The 26173-nt window shown below is 36.5% G+C and overlaps 1 protein-coding gene across 1 annotated transcript in view; it reads right to left on the minus strand.

Annotated features, from left to right (window-relative positions):
• Positions 1-814: 814 nt before the first annotated feature.
• xylt1 (xylosyltransferase I) overlaps positions 815-26173 on the minus strand; it is a 105095-nt gene continuing 79736 nt past the window's right edge. Inside the window, exons 7-11 of the mRNA XM_056453510.1 lie at positions 23373-23549; positions 20046-20311; positions 15718-15913; positions 9090-9423; positions 815-2043 (exon numbers count right to left, since the gene is read on the minus strand). Coding sequence (XP_056309485.1) covers positions 1721-2043; positions 9090-9423; positions 15718-15913; positions 20046-20311; positions 23373-23549 — 1296 coding nt within the window. The 3' untranslated portion in view covers positions 815-1720. The remainder of the gene's footprint in view (positions 2044-9089; positions 9424-15717; positions 15914-20045; positions 20312-23372; positions 23550-26173) is intronic.

Consider the following 26173-nt stretch of genomic DNA (forward strand, 5'->3'; position numbering starts at 1 on the left):
AAAAAAAAAAAAAAAAAAAAAAAAAAAAAAAAAAAAAAAAAAAAAAAAAAAAAAAAAAATCGCTTTATTACTATTATTACCAATAATAATAATAATAATAATAATAATAATAAGAAGAAGAAGAATAGTAATAATCATCATCATCATCCTAATTATTAATATTAGACTGATTTGTGAAGGATCATGTGAGACTGAATAGTGAAGTAATGAAGCTGAAAATTCATCTTTAAATTCACTGGAAGAAATGATTAAATTAAATTATAAACTACTTTTGAACAGATATTTTATAGTGCAATACTATAATGCTATAAAATAATAGTTATTTTATGCTGTGCAACACGTCTACCTCAATAATAGATGTTTACCTGTACAGTATTTATATATTTGATCCGATATTTGCACAACATCGGTAGAGTACTGGTCGGCATTACTGTAACCGTTTCATGTCCTGTCTAGTCTGTCTTATTTGCACTAAATGTTGCACAAACTGCACTTTGCGCTCTTGTTATGTTGTCAATTTATGTTGTTTGATGTAGCATCTTGGTCCTGGAGGAACATTGTTTTGTTTCACTGTGTACTGCACTGTATATTGTTGAAATGACAACCCCAATTTTACAATTTGTACTGTATTTTTGATGAAATAAATGCAGCCTTGAGGATGGATGACCTTATTTTAAAACATTTAAAAATCCTACTGACCCTTAAACTTTTGACTAGTAGTATATATATATATATATATATAATCATATTTTAGATTACCGATGAGCCTCATAATTACAATCGCTGATGAGCCTCATCTTAGTATACTGCTAACTGTTCACTCTGCTAGCTCAGAACACATGCATTCATCTGTCATTTTTACATATAACTTATAGCAACATCTTCAAAAGTAAAAACCGAAAAGCCTATTTATGGTGTACATCAGGACAAAGTGATCTATTTCTGAACAGGCATTACCTCTCTCCAAAAGCAATAGGATTGTGTGGAGGTTGGCATCTTGCACAACACTGGATCTCCACGACTTGTCTAAAACTCAATTTCTATGAAAAACAGATGCTTTTCAACCAATAACTTATTAAAACCCAAACATTAGACATCATTTGGGGAGACTGAAGGCTTTAAATGTCAGTTTCACTGTATTTGATCAAGTGAAAGGCTTATAAAAAGGAGGGAAGTGTGAGTGTTTTTGGGTAAACTAAAGAAACCAGCAATATTGTGCTGAGCACTTAAATATGAACTGAAACACTGGTTATAATAAGCTACCGGCTGAAAAACACTCATTCCATCATTTACTGTAGGTGCACGTGTGTTTTAAAATAGAGGCTTACTGTACAAACATCACTTTTGGTCTTGTAACCAGTGTTAAGGTCCGTTCTGTGCTTAATATCCCAAATCCCAGCATTCAGCGGGAACACCTACACATAGGCATCACCCGCTGCGTCCAGTTGACAAAAGATTGAATCACAGTAATCAAAATAAATTAAATATCAAGACGCCTTACAGCACTCACATCACTAGAGCACTCAGAGTTTGAGATTGAGAGCACATTTGTTTTAAAAAGTAGTAAAAACGTCCCGGCGCACACTTTCATAGCCTCATGTCTTGCGTTTGAGAGGCCTGTTGTGCTCATATTGACATGAGCGGCGCTGGATAAATAAATATTAAAAACTAAACGGCCTTAAAAATGAAGGAAGGCGAGCCTTCAGGACAGTGAAAGCTGCTACCTGATTCGTCCGTTGTTTTTGGGTGGGCGGAGCTGGGATTTTGGGTCTGGGGTGAGAGAGCTCCACACCGTTTCCCTGCAAGTCTGCATGACGGGACATCCACTGGGACCTGTCGAGCACACGTCCACTGCTGACCACACGTCGCCCACCAGACTGTCCACCCAGCGCTCCAGCTCAGACCCCGTGAGGCCTGCGTTGTGCTCGGCTGCCTCTACCTGACCCAGGTGCACCGGGATGTTGAGGATGGGGTTCAGGCCGTGGAAACTCTGCTCCATGTAGCTGTTCTTAGCCGGTCCGTTGTGCATTTTTAAAGCGTCCTCTGTGAGAGAGAAGAAAAAGGTTATTTTATTTTCCCCATAAGGACGCACGAGGGCTTAATGCAAGCAAAGCAAAAGTGGGATTATGACTGAATTCGCTGGAACATTTGACATATTTGGACATGAATAATAAAGAACAGGCTCCTTGATTTTATTTTTGGGGAGAAAGAAAAAGGTGATGACTCCAGGGCTTTCGCATTTTCTGTAGCTGAGAGAGTTTTCTGAAAAAAAAACAATGTCGCTGGTTGGAAGCGATTTATATTTGACCAACAGAGCTGATGTTTAGAGAAAGTGTTTTAACATCCACGTTAGCTTTGTGCTGTGTATGTTTGTGTTGTCTCATGTTGAGGGATGGAAGGTTATTGTTTTGTAGGTAAAATCGTTGGCTATTTTAGTATTATTTATGTATTATAAATGTAATAATACATATACGATAATTATTAAATTAAAAAATATATATATATATTTTTTATAATGTATTTATCAAATTTTTAAGCAATACAGATACAACAACAAACAAGTGAACAGAACGTGGGGGGAAAGAGAAAAAAAAAAGGGGGGGGGGCATTAATAAAATTTGCGATATTGCATATTCATGCACTACAAACCTTCATAAGATCTGACCTTGTTAAATCATCTCTGATGATTGTGGAGGTTATGTTTAAACCCATATGTAACAAAAATGGATCCCACCTCTCATGAAATAAAACATCTTTGCCATGTAAGACACAAGTTAAGTAGTCCAGTGGTACATTTAAATATTTTAGTTTTTGACTATTAAAACTATTTTTAAAAAATGTATTATGGCACAGGGTAATACTTGAATATAAAATATCTCTTTATAATAAAAATAAACATAAGTGTTAAAGAGACTCTTAAACTTGACTAATAAAATGTTACAAAGTGTGTGCAATGGTAACGGTAGATCAGCATCTGTAAGGTGTCAATAATAATGATACAGTAAACCTTAAACTCTGTAAACAAAACAAATTATGATAATCAAATCTGAGCTTTCAAGTAAAGGAACCAGCCATTATAATTCAAATACATACTGCAACATAACAAATTGTGAAGTTAGATGACTACATTACCCCCTATGCTAAAATATCTTTCAGATGGGATGCTGGTGGCTGGGATGCACAAGAAACCAAAAAGCCTCTCTGGCGACATCCTTACATCCGTTTTTATTTACAATCTCCTCACTGCTGCTATACCGCATGCATTTTCGCATGTGTTGTTATGCTGACCTGAACTTGACCAAAATTATCTGCCAAGTGGCGTAAGTGAAATAATCTGGTTTTCACTTTGAAATGTAGCCATTTGGGCTAGAAAGAAAACAAAAATTCTAAGGAAATAATTTTTTTAGTTGCATAAATCCTATAAATTCATATAACTACAGTGATTCAATACAATTCTGTTCAACTATAATTCAGACTCAACATTGCATATCTTATGCAATAAGATGGTTATGCAGATAGTTATAGCAGATGCGCACATAACAATATATTGTGCAGCCCTAATTTTGATGTTAGATTTCCAGTTTTTATTTTATTTTAGTTAAAGCTTAAGTACTAAAAAATGAACAAAATTGATTAGGCAAGTTCCCAAGATATCAGTGTTTAAAAGGAATGTCATTCAGCCTTACATTAAGCCAATTAGCAACGTTTAGCTAATAATTGCGGCATTCATTTTAACGTGTTTACACCTTATCCATAAACAAAGATATATACCTAAAACTTTCATCTTACGCTGATGTACAAGAACAGATAACAAAAATGTTACGAAATAACACTGCACGTATGTTGCAATTTAACGTTTCGAACAGAGATGGCGATAGAGAGCCCCTATTGCTATACTGCGGCTTTCCAGTTGTACTCATTTTGCGGTCTTAATTTACTTAAAAATATTCAGTAAAGATGCATTTAATAGATCATTAAAATGGGCATTAATAATGTTACATAAAATATCGACGAAAGATGATGACACAAGGACCCTCAAAAAAAACAATATTCATTCATTTATTTTCCTTCGGCTTAGTCCCTTTATTCATCAGGGGTTACCACAGCGGAATAAACCGGCAACTTATCCAGCATATGTTTTACATAGCGAATGCCCTTCCAGCTGCAACCCAGTACTGGGAAACATCCATACACACTACGGCTAATTTAGCTTAATCAATTCACCTATAGCGCATGTCTTTGGACTTGTGGGGGAAACCGGAGCACCCAGAGGAAACCCACGCCAACACGGAGAGAACATGCAAACTCCACACAGAAACGCTAACTGACCCAGCCGGGGCTCGAACCAGCTACCCTCTTGCTTTGAGGCAACAATGCTAACCACTGAGCTACCGTGCTGCGCTCCAAAAAACAGTATTTGCCCTATATATTCAGTCTTTTTAGAGGGCATGAAAAAAAAAGTACAGCTGGGATTTTTAACATTTCTATCAAATAGCTGAAATATTAACTTCACATATGATCTAGCCCACTCGCCTGCAGCACATCCTGTACTGTACATCTGATGGCTAAAATGGGCTGATCTTGCTGCGAGGAAGGACAAGTCAGGCCTGGAGGATTTCTGAGGAAGATTTCCTCACACTTCTCAGTCCGGCTGCCCTTCACAGATCACCCTCAGTCTCTTCTTTTACCCAGCTCACCCTTCCTACACATTCCATTTCACGCTGTCCAGGAAATGCAGGACAGGTGAGTGTCATCGCATACAGCCTGCCGCCTGACCCGGGCCGCATAAACACACTCCATAAACTTTTATTAGCCGTGGGTGCAGAGGCTCGACGAGCCAAAGGACTTGTGCCTGCTGTAGGCATTAATCATGGGACACTCGGGTAAATCATGTGTGCTTACTATTTAGGGATCAACGTTTTTTTTCCGATATTGTTGTCCTCTCAATAAGAATTAGTCTTCCTGCAATTAATAGATGCCCTACAGAAGCCTGTTTTAAATCAAAGAGATTTACTGACATTCTTTTACAGCAACTTCACTTCATGACACAGTCGAGTGTTTGAAAGAACATGTTTTTATGATCAGATGTGGTTTCGTTTCACAGAATGTGGAAGAAGTGATAATCTTTTATAGTATTCTATACAGTGATAAAGGCTGTCGATTAGCATTGCATTACCAATATAGTGTGCTCTAATTTAATAGGACGACTAGAAGAACACAGATCATCCATGTATTGCCACAAACTGATCACAAAATAAGACAATAAGCATGTTTCTATTTTCCATTTTACTCTATTGTCAGTTTTTTGAGTCATGTGACCTCAGTGGGTAAAACAATGGCCCTTAATAGTAGCTTACACTGGGATCTCCATTAAAACGCAGCACAATCCAGTGAGATTTCCTTCTGGTTTAAGCCATGAATCTTTGGATCACATCAACAGAACAAATAATAGATATGGAAACAACCTGTAAATTTTGGGCACTTGCGATCCATATGGACCATTTCAATGTAGTGATGTCATTGGCCCATGAACATTTGCTGTTTTTTGTCGAACTATTTCAGAACTATTATTGTCTTCAGAAAAAGACAATACAATCACAACTTTTACATAAAAAAAACGTAAAATCATCACATTATTTCTCAATATGTCGAACTTTTTGAGTTCCTGGAAAGTAAAAATGTTAAACAGGAAATATTCTAGGACCATTGTTATTGTTTACATCCCTCAAAATTGTCTATACAGGGCCTGCTGCTGTATTTTCGTCTTTAAAAAAACTATCAGGTTTCGTTAATGATGGTAAAGCATATGATTATCTGCTTTTATATTTGGTACATTTGGTATAATCGGTTCCTTTTACAATTTTAAGAATAATAATTGCTGGTATAGGGAAATTTCTTCATTCACTTCTGCCATTTATACGCTGGACTTACATTTTAATTGATACTTTAACTGCAAGTTCGATTAGAGGCTGTAAAATAGTGTACACTGAATATACTGTATACTGATATACTGTACACTGAAAAAAAATGATTAATTGGATTTACCTTTACAAGGTGTTTGTAAACAATTTATATGGGTTAAATTTAAACAAACAAAATAAATAATGTTCAACTTAATTTGTTTGTTTAAATTCAGCTCATATAAATTGTTTACAAACACTTACCTTAAAAAATTTTGTAAATTAAATGAATAATTTTTTTCCAGTGTACTGTAGGCATTTAGATCTGGAAGGGTCAATAATGCTTCACTTTGGCACAAATCCATAAATTTCCCCATTCTGGCATTTTTCTCTCATTTGTGTGGCATTTGTGTGTCTCTCATTGATTAGTATTTCTTATATACTATCCGGGATTTTGGCGTGAAATGATCAATTATCAATTACATCAATAATGGGATGTTTTAACTTCCGTGTTGCATTATGTAGAGTTTTTGTGTGATGACGCCCTCTAGCTTCCAGGATGAAATGAAACCGAAATTACATTATATGTGCTTACAAACTAATATTGATAGTTTAAAAGAAATACAAAATATGAAAGATAATACTTTTTCCTAAAGATAAAGACTTCGCTGTGTTCGAAATTTCATACTTCCATACTATACAGTACGCTAAAAACGGTATACGAGCTAAGTAGTATGTCCAAATTAATAGAATTCGAAAAACAGTATGGGAGAATTACCCTGATTGACCTACTACTTTCTTCAAGATTCTGAAGTGCACATCAGATGGATGCTACGCAATCCCATGATGCACTGCAAGAGAATTCATGAATGGGAGTGAAGCAATGCAACTGACGCGGGTAGATCACGTGATAATGACAAAATGGCGGATGTAGTATGTCCGAGTTTCAATCATACTACTGACATTCATACTGTATAGAACGTACGTTTCTAACGGTCGTGTGTTACATTTATTATTCAAATGCAGTACCTACTGAGTAGTAGGCGATTTCGGACGCAGCCCTTGTTTTGTCTCAGAGTCGATGCATATGATTACATCATTGCTATTATTTTATTAAATACTTCATCACCCATTCCTACAGAAAACATGATGGTGAACCCTCACAACCCTCTTCCTCATTGACCACATTTACTTCCAAATTTCTCCTAATTGGTTAGAGATACCAATCGTGGCCCTGCACAGTAATCTTTTCGAGTTTATACCGATGAAAGGTGACCCGGTGTGGTGTATTACTCATTGGTGACTGTGAGCCGGGGCTATATATAGGCAAGCAGGCACAGAGCGAGACGTGAAGGCAGAAAGTGCCTTTGAAAGCAGGGGGTGGGATGACCTGAAAGGTTCAGGCAGTTTAATATACAGTGTACTAAAGTGTCAGACGACGGTGTTTAAAATGGGCACCCAAAATGCAAGAGGATTAGTCATTACGGTTGGAGGAAGGAGCGAATCTCATTCTGCTTTAAATATACGAGCTGGCGAAAAGGCATAAATCAAAGCTTCAACATATACAGCTTTCTGAACAGCGCTTTCTCATGTGATATGCAATGCTATGATGGGCTGTGGGATCCATAAAGCATTTCACATCTTATTCAGCTATGAGAGCTGTCAGGTTAAAACCAAGTTGTTTGTTATGGCAGTAATTCATGTTTGCACAATGACTTCACAGTTAAAATCTGTATAAATGGGTGTTTTTCAATTGATGTATTGTTAGTGTCTATAACATATTGTATGCTAAATTTTGAATAAAAATTTATTTCAGTTGGGTTATTTTGTTAAAACTATTCTTTTTTCAATTCACTATTGGTTTCAATTCTGTTTGTTTGCATTGTCAAGTTCATGTTTCAAAATTTATACTTTTTTCTAACATTGCTTAATTTAATTATTGCTTAATATTTGTTTATTTTTAGTTAACGTGTTGTGAAGTGCTTTATTTTATGGAATCATTGTTAAATGGATTTTAGTGCTGTTAAAAGATTAATCATGACAAACTGCATACAAAAAAAGTTGAATTTCATTAATTTATGTTTAATTAATTACTATTACCAATTTATTTTTAATAAACTACTTACATAATGTTCTTTGTACAGTATATTTTTATTATGTATAATAATAATAATAATAATAATAATAATAATAATAATAATAATAATAATAATAATAATAATAATAAATCCTTACATTTATATAGCGCTTTTCTGGACTATCATTCATTTCTGGAAAACCAAATTTTTTGGTCAAATCTCTTCATATACCACCAGTGTGCAGCATCCACCTAGATGACGCAGCAGCAGCCGCCATATTGCGCCAGACCGCATACCACACACCAGCTGATTGGTAGAAACGAGACAGAGTGATGTAGCCATGTAGCCATATATATATATATATATATATATATATATATATATATATATATATATATATATATATATATATATATATATATATATAAATACACACACATACATATAAAACTTTATATATAAGTATGTATGTATGTATATATATATATATATATATATATATATATATATATATATATATATATATATATATATATATATATATATATATTTATATATATTTATGTGTATATATTTATGTGTATATGTGTATATATATATATATATATATTTACATGTATATGTATGACAAAATATATATAAATATGAATAAAAATGTAAATGTATAGAATATAAATATATGTTTGTGCATTAAAATAAATTTTAATTCCAATATATTTCAATATATATATATTTCAATATATATATATTCCAATATATATATATTCCAATATATATATATATATATATATATATATATATATATATATATATATATATATATATATATATATAATTTTGTAAGTTATTAGTCATGATTAAACATTAAACAGCACTACACGAATTATTCTTTTTAAAATGTAGCTTTAGAATATTATTATTTCATTTCTTCTCTTTTAAAATCTTTTTTTAGGTCGTGAAACACTAATTTACATTTACTGTGTTTTTAAATAGATGTTGCACATAAGAGAAGACAATGTTTGCATCCGTTCATTTTTGTCATTTTTCATACTCCAGGTTGAAAATCTACAATATGATTCATGTTGTGTTAAGGATGCAGTGTAAGCCTTACCGTGGCGTATAGGCAGGTGTTTGTGGTGTGTGAGTGGAGTGATGAGGAAGCGAGTCTCCGCCACGGGGCTCCAGTGGTGCAGCACTCGGACGGTCCACATGCCGGGTCGCAGGGGCAGGTTCAGCGGAGGCCTGTAGTGTGTGAATTCGGCACTGGCATCGATCAGGATGTCGTAAGTTGCAGCGATCACATTAGTGGGGTCAATCCACACCACAGTCACGGTCACATTTGAGCCTTTCCCCCATTTCTGCATTCCCACAGGCTCATCCATGGGCCCCATCATATTTCCAAAATTCCGGAATATCCTTTCCTTCGCGTCCCAGTCTGTTCCAATCTGATGGATGAGAGAAGAAGAACAAATATATAACATTTCATTTGATGAGAAAGTCTATCTTTTAGCCAAATGTACTCTTGTAATTATATCAGTAAAGCTAAAAGTCTGTGTGAAATAAAAATATAAAATGCTTATTTTGCTAAAGCACATTATTATTCTTTAGATGAACAATTAATCTGTGGAAGTTAATCCACTGAAAATGTTCAAGATGATTAACCACGCCCCTCTTAAACCACCTTTCCACTGCACACGACAAATGACAAGCGACAGACCGAAAGTCATTCATTTTCAATGGAGAGTAGTTCGGGACCTGCGTAGAGTTCCAATCATCTCTTTATGCAGAAAATTCGGATTCGATTTGAGCTGCGGATATGTTAAAATATTTAAACTCCTGCAACTAGGCAATATGCGACTGGCCGACCGGATGTGATGTATTCCAGTGTTGTCCAAGCAGGTCCATGTGCGCGAGATGAGAAATACTTTCTGAAAACTAATGTTTTCAGAAAAAAATTTTTCTATTCATAAATGAGTAATACATTTTTTATGTTTTCTCCACATTCCATCCGAAATTTTTATGGTTTATGAGATTCTATTATTTATTAATTCAACCATGATGAACGCACAGAGAATAAAGGCTCTTGATTTTACACTCCTTCATTTTCATCCTTCACCGTGAGAATCAGCTTCTCTCCCATGATGCACGACAAAACTGAAAATTCTGTGCGACTGCCACAAGGGGCGTATTCCAACAGTCGTGTCTGAATGCAAGTGCAGTGGAAAGACTGCTTTACTTTTAGTCTGCTATGAGGGAATGATGCACAAAAAGAAAGTCCCGCCCCCTGCTCAATATTCCATTTCAGTTTGAAGTACATTGACATACTGAAATAAAAGTCTCTACATCTTCCGGTTAATTTGGACTACAAGGTTTGAAAAGAACAATATATATATATATATATATATATATATATATATATATATATATATATATATATATATATATATATATAACCATTTTAAATCACATACTCTACCAATAATAAGTTTGGGGTCAGTAAATATTTTTTCAACAAATATTGTTGAGTAAAGTCTCTTATTTGTTCATATTTGATTAAGAGCACAGTAAAACGTTAAATTGTAAATATTATTACATTATGGTTATTACATTATATAATGCCAGTTCTATTCTAATATACTTGTATATAATAAATTATTAAATTATATTTATTCATTTTCACCTAATAGAGAAATTAGGTAATTCTTGAATGAGTGTCATTTTACTAGCGTGGCCATTACAGCACATTAACACTAATGCATGCAGCACAGCAGAAACAAGTATACTAGACAGAAATGTTGTGTTGGTGCATTATTTCAATTCAGTTCATCTTTATTTCTCTAGCGCTTTTACATTGTAGATTGTGTCAAAGCAGCTTAACATAAAAGTTCTAGTAAACTGAAACGGTGTCAGTCCAGTTTTCAGAGTTTAGTTCAGTTCAGTGTGGTTTAAATTTCACTGCTGAAAGTCCAAACACTGAAGAGTAAATCCATCGATGTGCAGCTCCACAAGTCCCAAACCAAGCAAGTCAGTGGTCAAAATTTCACCAATTGACGAAAGTGAAGAGAAAAAAACCTCAAGGGAAACCAAGCTCAGTTGGGCACGAACATTTCTCCTCTGAAATTAGTTTTTTGAGCAGAATTTACTTTTCTGGTGAGAATGTGCAGTACATAAGCATAGACAGGTATAGGTGCGCATGAACTGAATATTCTCAGAGTGGAATATTGAGCTATTTTAAACTATGACTATGCCATGTGAGCATGCTTGTAATTGAGAGTCAGCTTTGGTCGGCTACGGCTGGAGAGAGAATGAAACCAGCGTGCTGAACACTCTGGTACAGCATAGCCTTTTTTTGCCTCATATTTTCAGGCATTTTTTTCTTTTAAGGAACTCATCAATATTTACAACATTATTGCTAGATATGCATGAAAATGTTCCGCTGAAAATAGCCCTTTTTAGTTTTTGACATCATTTTCGGTGGCCAAATTTTTTGTTGTTGTAAATAACGATATGTTTCATGGACAGAATGTTCATTTTACTTCATAAGACCTCAGTGTATCATTAAGAGTCAAATGTATTGTTTTAGTTTTGCCTGTGATTGTTTTATTGTCTTAAGTGGCAGTAGCAGTTAAAACAATCTTCTTCACATTATAATTCGTGAGTATAGTAACAGCAAATTAAAATTTTTGTGTAAAACATCCTTAAAACAGTTCCATAGGTTTAAACCGTATTATGTCAAGTACTCCTGAAACCTGCTTGAAAACCTCCTGAAGTACTAACACACACCTCTGGATGGGAATCAGTGATCTAGAGGAAAATTGGAGCGACAGAAACATTGAAAGAGAAGTAGAAGCAGGCGAGTGAGGGAGGAAGAGAGAGTCCTGGGGCTCTGAGGCTCTCTGAGTTTCTGGTTCTTGCGCAGAGACGTGTCAGTTCAGCCCCTGCAGACACTGAACAGGCCTTCATTGCTCTGGAAGCTGAACAAACTTTCTGTATCCTTCAAATTCAGTCCCTCAAGAAGCCGAAGTGATGGGATGCCTGCACTACATACCGCTAGCTCCCTAAGAGAGGCGCACAGACGGATATACAGTCAAATGAATTGCACAAGATCCCATCGTAAGTAAACAGATGGCACCAATTGGGAGCGCCAGGACCAGCTGAGATGAGCATAATTGCATCAAACGATCAGCAGTGCCCGGTGTAATGTTTCTCCCACTGTGAGGTAATTTGACTTGTGGGACTGGGCTGGTGGTGTTTTGAAGCCATCAAACGCTCGGCTCCCTCCGGCCACTCTCAGAAAGCTCATCATTTCCTAGAGAGGACGTGACCGACAGCAGGAGTCTCTTTACGCTTGACCTGTCCCATAACCCGAGCCGTGCTGCACCTCGGTAAAACATGGCAAGCCAATTTGATCATTCTTTAGGGAAGACGCCGGAGACCCAGCAGGACTTGGTTTAAGCACTTTACAGCTCTGCCGGCTTGTCTCCCAAGGGATAGATGATGAGGTCTTTAATGCTTTTGGGAAATGACATCTAGGCAGCCTCCAAAAATAGTTTTTGACACACAAATGAACTGATTGAATAGAAGTAAAAGGTTGGGGTGTTTTAATATACACAACTGAAGGCAAAATTATTAGCTCTCCTGTGAAATTTGTATTCTTATAAGTGATGGTTAATAGAGGAAGATCATTTTCACAGTATTTCCTCTTATATTGTTTTTCTTGTGGAGAATGTCTTATTTCTTTTAGTTTGGCTGGAATAAAAGCAGGTTTTAATGTATTATGTATTAGAATATTTAATAGTATTAGCCCCCTTAAAATTTTTTTTGAGTGGCAACACATGAATCTGTTGTTATACAATAACTTGCCTAGTTAACCTAGATAAGCCTTTGCACTTTAAGCTGTATCTTGCAAAATAACTAGTAAAATTTTAAGTACTGCAATCATGGACAAAGAAAGACTAACAAAATTTGTTATTAGAAATTAGTTATTAAAAGTATTATGTTTAAAAAATCTGTTGATAAAATCTTCTCTCCATCAAACAGCACTAAAATTTCGCAGGAGGGCTATATATATATTTATATATAATATATATATATATTTTTTTAATTAATTTATTAATTAATTTTTTTTTTTATTTATTTTTTTTTAACTTAATATACAGTTGAAGTCAGAATTATTAGCCCCTGTTTATTTATTTTTTTTCCCCAATTTCTGTTTAACGGAGAGAAGATTTGTTTTCAACACATTTCTAAACATAATAGTTTTAATGACTCATTTCTAATAACTGATTTATTTTATCTTCGCCATGATGACAGTAAATAATATTTTACTAGATATTTTTCAAGACCCTTCTATACAGCTTAAAGTGACATTAAAAGGCTTAACTAGGTTAATTAGATTAACTAGGCAGGTGAGGGTAATTAGGCAAGCTATGGTTTAAAGATGGTTTGTTCTGTAGACTATCGAAAAATATATATAATAATTTTGACCTTAAAATGGTTTTTAAAAAAATTTAAAACTGATTTTATTCTAGCCAAAATAAAACAAATAAGACTTTCTCCAGAAGAAAATTTATTATCAGACGTACTGTGAAAATTTCTTTTCACTTAAACATCATTTGGGAAATGTTTAAAAAAGAAAAAAAAATTCAAAGGGGGGCTAATAATTCTGACTTCAACTGTATATTTATATAATATATCTTTTCTATTTATATTTTACTTATTACTTATTTTAATTACAATCTTCCAAATAGAATAACAGGCACCTGAGAAATTTTGTTGCATCCCAAATGAAGATATATTATTAATTTAGTAATTGATTTATTTGCTATTTGAATGGGATCACTAGATCACAGATCACGGATCTAGACTTTGAAAGAGAAACAGAAAGAAGCAAAACATTATTTTTAATTTGTAATATTTTGTAATTATTTCTCAATCATGCAAAGAAAATAAAATAAGGCACCAGAGAAATTGCTTGCATCAAAAAACAAAGATGATTTCATGTATCCATTATTATACACACTAATATAAACAAATACTAAATGTTCTGCAATATACATTTCATTTTAAATATTTGTTAGGTTTGATTGAAGCGTTTATACTGAATATATATAATATTATATTTTAGATGTTTTTCTTTTCATTTTTCTTTTCTGAACACTGTTAAAGGATTTGTTCTGAAGTGAGGGATATAGGTTTATGTTTCTAATTGTTTCATTTTATTCAGAGCTAACAGGAGCCAATTTACAAGTGTTGTTGAATTACATTAAAGGGCACCTATGATGAAAATCATATATTTTGTAAGCTGTTTGGACAGAACTGTATGCAGGTATAGTGTGTCCACTGTCATATTGGAGTGATAGAAACACAACTAGACAAAAACAAAGTCTCTTTTTAAAATATTCTAATGTTAAAATAATTTTAAGGCCCACCAAACATGATGTAGGAGTGCTGTTTTCCTCAACCACCGAATTGATTGACAGGTGCCATGTTTCTATAATAACATGTACACACACGTCCACAGGACATTTTTATTGCAAATAAACTGGGATTAAAATATATTGTTTAACTCTCTGTGATTTTTAGGTTTAAAACAGAGTATGTATGTTTACTACATGCATTTATTGTAATAAAGACAGTAAAATCGCTATGTAATTCTTAACCGGTACAATCACGACGGCCGCATGGTGTTAGTAAATGCTAATATGTATGTGTGTGTGAATAAATTTCACCACAAATACATGAAATAAACTTACTTGGTATTTTTGACTAATGAGCTGTATTTCAGCTTCATCCGAGTCACTGACTGCTGTTTATCTGACGTAACGCATAATGAGAAGCAGACGGTGGGCGGGGAGAAGCAGCTCATTTGCATTTAAAGCCACAGGCTACAAAAACAGCTACACTGTACTCAGACACCAAAACTGTCAAATTCTGGAGGCTATAATAAATAACTTGATGGGTATTTTGAGCTGAAACTTTACAGACATATTCTGGAGAGACCAAATGCTTATCTTACATATTTCAACAGGGGTAAAATAGGTGCTCTTTAAAACGTTTAAAAAAGACAACATAAATAGTAGACCAGAATTATGTCACTTTCATCAGTAAAAGGAAAAGCATTATTTTTTTAACATTTCGATCAGATATTTAAAAACTAATTCTACAGGGATAATCACTTCCCATTTGACGTCATCCAGCCATATCTAACTCTTGCGTCTGCAGCTGAACATGTACCCTTGGCTTCCAACAGATAAACTGAGGGGCAGTTCAGCGTGAAGTCATTATTTTATCCCCCATACTCGTGGCAGACAAATCACTGATTACGCCAAAGGGCAAGATGACAGGTATGGCGCTGGCTGACAGCTAAATCAATGAAGAACGCCTGAATTATTGGTTGTTTAACGGAGTATGTCAAGCACAATGTGCAGCAGTGTAAGATTGCCAATAATATTCGGAGGTCAATTTTCTTAGCAATGCATACATTCTGAGGGCACAGCGGGGGCGAACGCGCACCTATAGACTGCCAGGACGTTTTTTACTGCAGCGAGCCTGAACAAAACGAGCACTGTCTTAAAAGTTTTATTCATGAAAAACTGCATGACGACAGTTTCTGTTCATAAATAAAAATGGCCAACAGAGGACACATAAAAGTGCTGCCTATCAGCCTTTAACTACCAGAACACACAAAAACAATTCACTTTCACTGCGTGTGTAAGTAAGAGTGCATGCTTACAAACCTCGGCAAACTGCAGTCGGGTGAAGGTTTTGGGTGGATTGGTGAACTTGTAGAACTGTTTGGGCATGACCCAGGTCTCCAGGGTTTCCAGTTTGCTGGTTGCCAGATTGGTGGCGTGATGCCTGACCAGGTACCCCTGAAACTCATCGGACAGGAAGTAGATGTGGACAGACACCGGATGGCCCATGGCAAAATACCTACAGGGAGAAAACAAGTAATGAAACCTAAAATTCCAATTAATATGGTCCAATATGAACGGTTTGCTTCATCTGTCAAGGGTGTCTTCTTCTTTTAATTGTTTTATTTGTTTGAATAATATTTCAGAATTGCCATGATGCTAACTTGCATTATTTTTGACATAAATAGATTAAGTTTGGTGGCTTAACATGAGGAATTGTCCACTTTAGATATTCCAATATATAACTTCCAGTCAAAATGTTTTTTAGGAATACTTACATTCTGCAAAAACAAATTAAAAGTCACAGTAAAGAGATTGTATGATATCTAAAGATTTCAGTTTTAAAATGATGCAGTGATGATTGTAAAATATTAGGAAAAGGCTTCTACTTTGTAAAACTCAAAACTAAACCATGAACATTTTGTTCAGTAAAATTAATTTTAATTTGCGGTAAAGATACCTTTACCTAGATTATAAGAAAATAATGCTCAATTAAAAACTAAAATGACCAAAAAATAATCAGTTTTGTCATTGCAGGAATACATAAAACATTACAATCTATAACAAGTTATCATTCATTCATTCATTCATTCATTTTCTTTTTGGCTTAGTCCTTTTATTAATCAAGGGTTGCCACAGCAGAATGAACCGCTAACTTATCCAGCGTATGTTTTATGCAGTGGATGCCCTTCCAGCAGCAACCAAACACTGGGAAACACTCAAACACTCTTGCATTGACATACATACACTAAGGCCAATTTAGCTTAATAAATTCACCTATAGCGTATGTATTTGGACTTGTGGGGGAAACCGGAGCACACTGAGGAAAGCCACGTCAACGAGGAGAGAACATGCAAACTCCACACAGAAATGCCAACTGACCCAGTGACCTTCTTGCTGTGAGGTGTTTGTGCTACCCACTATGCCACCATGATGCCCCATAACAAGTTATTTAAACATAAAATTATTACTGTTTAAGCTGCATATAATCAAAGATTTATAGCTGTGGTAGGCAAAGGTGACATAAAAAAATATAACTGACCCCAAAATTACAGAGTAAATATTGTTTCCAAAGTTAAAAAAAGAATAAAAATGTCCTTTAATCCGAATAGTCTATTAATGATCTATCTATCAAAGTATAACAAGACTGGTCTGCACTCATTTATTCAAGTTGAAACTGGAGATTTTAAAAAGGACAAACGTTTCAGCCATCTACTTTTGTCAGTGTAGTTCAAAGTACCCTCAAAATTGAACACCAACACTCTGGAAAAAAACACTTCTGAAACATTTGAGCACAAAAAACTACATACAGACCGACAAAGATTCAGACAGACAGAAAGATGGACAGATAGACAGACAGACAGACAGACAGACATGCATACAAACAGACATTGACTGACTAACTGACTGACAGACAGACAGACAGAAAGACAGACAGACAGATAGACAGACAGACAGACATAGACAGAGACAGACATAGGCTGCGTCCGAAATCGCATACTTCCATACTATACAGTATGCTAAAATCAGTATGCCAGCCGAGTGGTATGTCCGAATTCATAGAATTCGAAAATCAGTATGCGAGAAGTACCCGGATGACTTACTACTTCCGGCGAGATTCTGAAGTGCGCATCCCATGCACACAGCACTATCCCATGATGCCCCGCGAGAGAATTCATAAATGGGAGTGAAGTGACGCAACTGATGCAGGTAGGTCACGTGACCATGACAAAATGGCGGATGTAGTACGTCTAAATTCCATTCAAACTTCTTACATTCATACTGTATAGAACATACTGTTCTAATGGCTGAGTAGTACGTTTAAATTCAAATGCAGTACCTACTGAGTAGTAGGCGGTTTCGGACACAGCCACAGACATACAGACAGACAGACAGACAGACAGACAGACAGACAGACATAGACAGCCATAGACAGAGACAGACAGACAGACAGACAAACACAAACAGACAGGCAGACAGACAGACATAAAGAAAGACAAAGATGGAGAGACAGACATAAACAGACAAATAAAGGCATAGACAGACAGAAAGACAGACAGACAGACAAACATATACGGTCAGACAGACAGAAAGACAGCCAGAACGACATAGACATAAACATAGACAGACAGACAGACAGACAGACAGACAGACAGAGAGAGATAGACAGCCAGACAGACAGACAAAGTCATACAGACAGAAAGACAGACAGACAAACATAGATAGTCACAGACAGACAGACAGACAGACAGACAGACAGACAGACAGACAAAGACAGACAGACAGACAGACAGACAGACAGAGATAGACAGCCAGCCAGACAGACACAGTCATACAGACAGAAAGACAGACAAACATAGATAGTCATAGACAGACAGACACAGTCATACAGACAGAGAGACAGACATACAAAACGACTTAGACATAAACATAGACAGACAAAAAGACAGACAGACCGAGATAGACAGACAGACAGACAGACAGACAGACAAAGACATACAGACAGAAAGAAAGACAGACAGATATAGACAGAAACAGACAGCGAGAATGACAAACAAGCATAGACACAGACAGACAGACAGACAGGTACATAGACATAGGTGGTGCTGCAGGAGCTGATAGAGATAGAGGCAGTCATGCGGAGCCAATCTCCACCTTCAGCTCTCCTCAGTATAGCAGCACAGGCCGGAGGTGCTCCATCCCAGCACCGTGAGCCTGACAAGCAGAACAGCAAATATTTACACCAGTGCGCCCGTCGCCCCCCTGCTTCTCGTCACTGCAGGAGGTGGGCAGCACGCAGGGCCTAACAGAGCAGCTATTGAAGCGTCCCACCTCACAGAGGACTGCCAGAAACAGAGCGCTCCCTCACTCGACATCACCCAACCCCCACCCACCAGCAACAACCGCCTCCTTGTGCGGGACGGTCCCTCTGCAGGGCCCAAACACTGGGGCTTGCTTGTCTGAATGCAGCAGAAACAGCAGCGACGCCAAGCATTACTGCACTGATAAACACATAAACACCGCAGCCAGACTGACAAACTCGCCGCCCGTCCCTCGTCTTCTCTATCTCAGTAATGACAGATGTTTGGACAGCTGAGGAACTTCAGATCTGCTGAAAGTGGGATCAAATAAAAGCTGCGCACTTCCCTCAGCAGGCAGCACAGCTCTCGGAATATCCAGGAGGCCAATATAATGTGCACACATTTACAAACAAAATGCAATCATAAAGAGCACACACTAAACAACAACATGGAGAGCAAACATGTTAATGGGACAATTTACTGAAAAGTGACTGTTCTTTCATCATCCACTTATGTCCTTATAAACTAAATATGCTGACTGTTGAGCATCAAGGAATTATAAGATAAAAGTGTTTCCTCTGCGTTATATATATTGCACGTTGTGTTATTGAATAAAAATGCCACATTAAGCACACAAGCTATAATGATTTATTTAGTTCATTGAAGTTCATTGAAAACGGTTCGACTAATCAACTTGAATTCCAAACCACGGTCAGCACGGTTTGTAGATCATGTGATTAAATTTTCGTCAAAATTGGACAAACAACCTAAAACAAGTTCATTCAAATAGGTTTTACAAAAATTAATTAGATTAATTAATTAAATAGCAACAAATTTTCATGTCGGAAAATGAATTATATAGGGTGCGATTGAATCAGCTTAAACCACAGAATCAGAGGGAAAATTTTTTAATTGTAGCCCATTCGGTTCAAAAGTTATAAAGATAAACATAAGTGAAACTTCTGACAAGTGGTGGCGCTAGAGAGTTTGAGTAAGAGAGGCCAAATTTGTTGTGGTTGAAGATCAGACTGTCCTCTATCTGTGTGCCAAAGAGTTCATAGGGCTGCCATAGACTTTCAGAGCGGAAGAAGAAGCAGGAGTAATAATGATAAGACAAACTGAAACGTTTACAATAATAACTGTAATAATAATAACTGTAATTAAATTACCTGAAAATGAAAAGCAATCACTTACTTTACATTTTCTGTGGAAAAGTAATCTAATTACAGTCACTTCTGTAGTTACCTTGAAACTAATTGCACCCAAAACTGGTAACAGCAGACCCTGACATTATAAATAAATCACTTTGTGCTCAAATTAAACATACTGTATATATATATATACACTTACCTGCAGCTGTTGTCATTTGGGTCACCCTGTAGCGAGTTGGCGGTTCGTGCCAAACCCAATCGGGCGAAGGCATGATAGTGAGTGAGATGTGCGTCGGGCAGGCTGTGAATCCCATCCGCTTCATCAAAAACATTCTCCCAGTAGGCCTTGAGACCCGGCGTGCCCTGGGGCAAACTCCCAAAAAGGAAGACGTCCAACTGGTTCACTATCTCTTGATTTACACTGGCTTCAAACTTCCTCGCGAAGAATGTGGGCCTGGTGGTTTGCTGATGGAGACAAAGAAAGGGAGAGGGGAAAAAATAGAGAGCGTGAGTGTGAAGACAAAGAGACGCTGATAGACAAGACAGCCTGCTGAGACTGTGCGAAACAGGAAGAGAAAAAGAGATAGTGACAGTGCGAAGACAACGAAAACTGAAAAGCGTAGCACACCATCCAGAACGATGTGCTGGAAGGGGAAAAAAAGCTAAAAGAATCAGAGTCGGAAATTCTCTGGAGATAATTGACGGCAAAACTCAAAATCAAAGTGCCACATGTCTTGTATGAAACGGTGGTGTTGCTTTTTATTCGCATGCTCCTCGCCTCCCCGCAGACTAACATGTGTAACGTAAAACAGATAAGATAAGGAACAACATCTGCCAAGAACCAAAAATTTTCATCCTTTTAGTTTTCAGATAAGAGCAAACCCCTGAGAGACATCTATGAGGAGATCATCTTTGATGACGGAGAGATCAAAAACCTTGAAAGGAATGAAAATTCCCAATAATTACCATTACTTTTCCATGCAACGATATAAAAAGCATTAGAATGTTCGAGTTGGAACAAACAAACAAACAAAAATTCACCTAATAGGCTTAATGGTGGTTTCTGTTCTCAACGAACTAGTAATGATCCACTAACAAATAATGTTTTTCTGTTTTAATCAGATAGATCACTTAGAGCAGGGGTGCCCAAACTTTATTTTATGAAGGGCCAAAAACTAAACTTGATTGAGGGTGATAATCAGATTTGATTATCATAATTTGTTTTGTTAACAGATCTTGAGGTTTACTGTATCATTAATATTATTGACACCTTACAGATGTTGATCTACCTTTACCATTGCACACACTTTGTAACATTTTATTTATCAAGAGTCTCTTTAACATTTATGTTTACTTTACTATAAAGAGATCAGATATTTTGTTTAAATGTTTTTGTTTTTGACTATTAAAACTATTTGCCTTAAAGGTTTGTAAATTAAAATGAAAATTAATTGTTAAAAAAATATTCAATAATTATTGATATCGAATAATATGAAACATGGTATCGTGATTATTTTGTTTGCAATATCGCCCAGCCCTACATTTGAACATTCAAAAGTGCAAAGAAAAAAAAATATTCATGTTTTTAAGACATTGTTGGAGTGTAAACGAACCCTAAAAAAACAATGTGTGAGTAAACAATTACTTTACCTGGTTGAACAATCCCTCTAAACCAAATACAGCGATTTTACAAATGTTACTCCGAACATTTACAGCAAGCAAAAACATGTGAGAAAAAGAGACAGCGGAAAGAAATAAAGTGATTTGGAAAAGCATGTCCAGGAAGCTCTTTTCTGCGCTTTGGGCCTCTATAGGGTGAGGGGTGAGAAATCTGTGGATAAAACTGAACTGCCATGACACATTTCAAGCTTCCCTTCCTCTCCCATTGTCCTTTTCCTTCAGAGCTGTCTGTGAGAAAGGAGGTATTGTCACAGAATAATTACTCAATAATACTCACTATGGCTATGCCTTCAGTGATAATGAGCCACTAAACGCTTACAGGCCCTTCCCCCAGTCCAGGCCTGAATGAGTTAACCACACACTCGCTGAATGGACTCCATTATATAGAGGAGTTGTGGCTGCAAACATTTAGCGGTGCTCAAAATGAGGTGATGATGCTGCTGGGCTTCTCGACCTCATTCAGAGCAGAAGGCCAAAATCATGTTAAAAGTAGGGATGGGATGATAACCCGATTCATGGTTTACAGCAATTTCGAAAAGTCAAGGTTTTAAAACCGATAAAATTTTCTGTTACACCGTTCCTAAGATATATGCAAGGTTTTTTTAAAATGTTTTTATGTGTTGTAAATTAATTAGTGTTTTTGAAACCCATGAAGTGAGCAGAAGTCAATGATTTATTTGAATTATTTAGCCTGACATGTTTACTGTTCCCAAATATTATAACCGTTTCCAAAAATATAATAGCTTGTGTTCAATGGAGTTAAAAAGTTGTTTTTTACTCTGACATTTAAAAAGAACTTATTTTAGAGCAGTAATCACAATACCGTGATACCGTGGTATTTTTATCCAAGGTTATCATAGCATCTGAAACTTATACTGACCCATGCCTAGTTAAAATAAATCAAAACACTTTACTTAGAACACCATTATGGTTAAACAAAAATAAGTGGCTTCATCAGCTGGGTGGTTAATGGAAAAAAGTCAGCCCGATGTGGCATACGGTGATGATGTCATGGTTTGGCACACAGGCGCACAGTAGGGAGTTTATGAGCAAACGGTTTGCCGAATACACCGCTGCATCTGTTAATGTGAAACCACACCACGAGCAACATAGCATGGAGGGAAAAAAAAAAGCAAGAGCGAGAGAGAAAACCGAAACTGAGAAAATGCGAAGTTGCAGTTCTGTTGAAAGAGCTCGGAAAAAATAAAACACAGCCAGCTGTGTGAAAACTACCAGGCTGGGAATGACAAGTTTGAAACTCATTTGGACTGGGCCTGTGGCTCTGTCTACAATAGAGGGAGAGTGAGTCACTGGGGTCGGGCATGACCACGTTAGGATTGACTCTGTACTGGAGGCTAATGAGAGACTTCCAGACCAAAGGTGGGGAGGGAGAGAAGGGAATTGGCTGCTGCGGTCAAGCTCCACGGCCTCAGTGCTCTATACTAGCAGAATCCTTTTGATGAGAGACCGCCTTGCAATTGATCCTTCATCGTCCTTTTCTGCCGGCCAGAGTTAATTACAGATCCCCTGTGTAGGCACGAGTTAGCAAGGCTTTCCTTTAGTTGAGTCTCATCGGATTTCTAATCACGACTGAAATCGCTACTGACTGGAGAGCTTGTCTCACACTATTAGGTGTTTGTTTAAGGTAAATTAAAGCCCTATTGTGCTTATTCTGACTAAACAGGACGCGGCGTGGGTCTCCTTCAGGCGTGAGGTCAGCTCTGTCACTGAAAAGGCTTTGAAAGAGTTTAACTAATGATCTGGTTCATTGAACTGTTCCGGTTAGTGCCGACTGCATTGATACAGTCAGACAGTGAGAGGCCTGAGAGCCTCGTGAGACGCTTACCTGGAAACGGGGCAGATCGGAAGGCTTGAAGTCGTTGGGCGAGCAGCCGCACCAATCCACGATGTGCTTGTATTGACACTTGCAGCCCAGCTTTCGATTCCAGTTGGTGATGCGTAGGTTGTTGTCCACCATGCTCTCGCAGTGCGGACTGTTCTCCAGAACCGTGTGAAAGAACGACTGTGGAGACAAGAGCGAGGGGGATGATGAATAGGAAGGGACGGTAGGAGGTGAGGAGAAAGAGAAGAGAATAGATGACTAAGAGGTTGAAACAGAATAATGACATCTGATAAAATGAAGACGGATGGCTAACAGAATGGCCCTGTCAGGAGGTCTAGTGTGTTAAATGTCTACATCAGTAAAAGAGCCAATTGCCTTCCCAAGCCACGATATCCAATATCTCAACGGAGAATAACTAGACCTAGACAGAGCAAAGAATCCAATTTCGCCACCGTGCAGCAAAAAGCCCTTCATTAAAACTAACACACTGACACAGCCATTTCAAATGAGCAAACACACAATCGCAAATGAGCAAATAAAACTATGCAAATTCATCCCGCTTTTTGGAAATTTACTCAATTTATCAGTGTAAACTTCAGACTCTGCGAATAAAGGAGAAATATTAATGAAACGCCTATCTTGTGAATTAACGTAGCAGAATTCTTGTAATAATGTGCAATGCAAAAGTCATTTCCTTGATCATTACTGCTGTTTTTTTAGTACAACTCCCTTAGCACAGGAAAAGAAAGAAAAGAAAGACTGTTTAAAATAAGGATTATTTGCAGAAATTAGGGCTGCACGATTTAATAAAAAAATCTAATTGCAAGTTATCGGATCAAATTTTCGATTTGCGATTTAAAATGCAATTTACTGTAATTTGATAAAAGAGCAGCAGGTTTGATGTGGTGGTTTTAATGACACCACAGAAAGACCAAGCATAATCACAAAGTATGCTACACTGAACTGCAGGGCTATTCAATTGGTGGCCCGCGGACTGAACACGGCCCCTGAGGCAATTTGTTCCGGCCCTCCAAAGAATGTGATCAAGACATCAAAATAAATGTAGTTCAGTCAAAAAACAGCCGCTATTGTTTTAAAGTGACATGCATCTGTTCAATATAGCACGTGCTATATACAGTTGAAGGCTGTCAAGTGTCATTAAGCGAGTGGTGCGGGCAGCCGAAAACATTTGAATATGTTTGCAGAAAAGTCCTTTTGTACAATGCACTGATATCGTTAATAGGGATGCAATGATTAGCTGATTTCACTATTAACCGTGCTTAAATTCATTACGGTTAATTAATTGTAAAGGCTTGTCAACACCACGTTTCTGTTGCACAGAACAAAACTGCTGCAACCAACTGCTGCAAAGTTACGCCAACTGTGTGCTAGTTTAAAGTTCCGAGCTTATAACGAGGCTAATATGCACACACACTGGATTAACAATAGCAGCAGGACGTTAACATATTGCGTCTTTTCCGCACGCAAGTTCATTATTTCCGATAGAGACGTGTGCATATTGGGAGCGGTGCGTGCACGGCTCGCAAGCGGACCGACGCACTCACACCCTCCAGGCGTACACAGTAGAAATGATCTCACGCTGTAGTGATGAGAGTTGTGCGTGCCTTTCAGTGCAATGTAAACAAAAGATACGTTAGACGAATTATTACAAATGATTAAAATGCTTATGTATGTATGAACGCAGATAACAACAACAACAGTTAATTTAAATTCTTAGCTAAAATATAGCTTTAATTAGCATTAGACAAATGCTATCTTTTATTTATTCTAATTTTTTTTATTTATTTATAGCTCTATCATTTATTTTCATTGTAAAATTATCACTCATGTTTAAATCAAAAACCTTTTTTTTTTAAGTCCAAAGAGAGAAATGGACTATTGGTAATGGATTGGTATTTGGTTACTGAGCAGCAATAAACAACACTTTAAATTATAAGCAGTTTTCTCATGATTTTCTAAACTAGTAGTGTTTTGAATTTAATAAAAGCATAATAATCATGATAACCGTGAAACCATGATTATTCTTCAGACTATAATTGTACAATCAAAATCTATAACAGTTGCATCTCTAATTGCTATGCAGTTCAAAACATAACAATGCACTGATTTTGTTGTGCTTCGAAATACAACATTTAATAAATATGTTTGTAAAAGAATGCACAAATATTACAATGCACTAATATTATGCTGTTTCAAAAGACAACATATTAACGTTTTAATGTGTGTGTGTATGTATATATATATATATAGCTTTTTGAGAGTCCGTGTACAGTTGTTTAAATGTAATCCTTACTAGAGAAATGCATTTTAATATTTAAATGTTATACTTGATTAAATTCTGATTTATTTTCAATTCTGAATATGCAGGCTCATTTTTGGATAAGAAAAGCTAATTCATGAATATTTTGTTGTCTCTGATTGTTATTTGTCTAATAAATGACTAGTAATGGGTCGTTTTTGAACAATTCTTTCTATTTGAACAAATCTTTTGTATGACTTGAGAACGATGAGTCCTCTCAGGGAATGATTCGTTCATTCATGCAAGCGCACATTTGTGCAGATGGAGCAGAGGATTAGTTCCTTTTTTGAGTCTTCTATCGGGTTTGAGTTGTTCGTTCATCACGTGAAATACAGAAGCCAATCATATGCACTTAGAGCCGGAAAAAGATTTGATCTGTTCATTTCTCGAGTCCTCGAATTGAGTTGTTCTTTCATCACGTGATAGACAGAAGCCAATCATATGCATTTGGAGCCAGAAAAGATTTGATCTGTTTATTTCTCAA

The sequence above is a fragment of the Danio aesculapii genome, chromosome 3 (assembly GCF_903798145.1).
Source record: "Danio aesculapii chromosome 3, fDanAes4.1, whole genome shotgun sequence".
In the NCBI taxonomy this organism is placed as follows: Eukaryota; Metazoa; Chordata; class Actinopteri; order Cypriniformes; family Danionidae; genus Danio; species Danio aesculapii.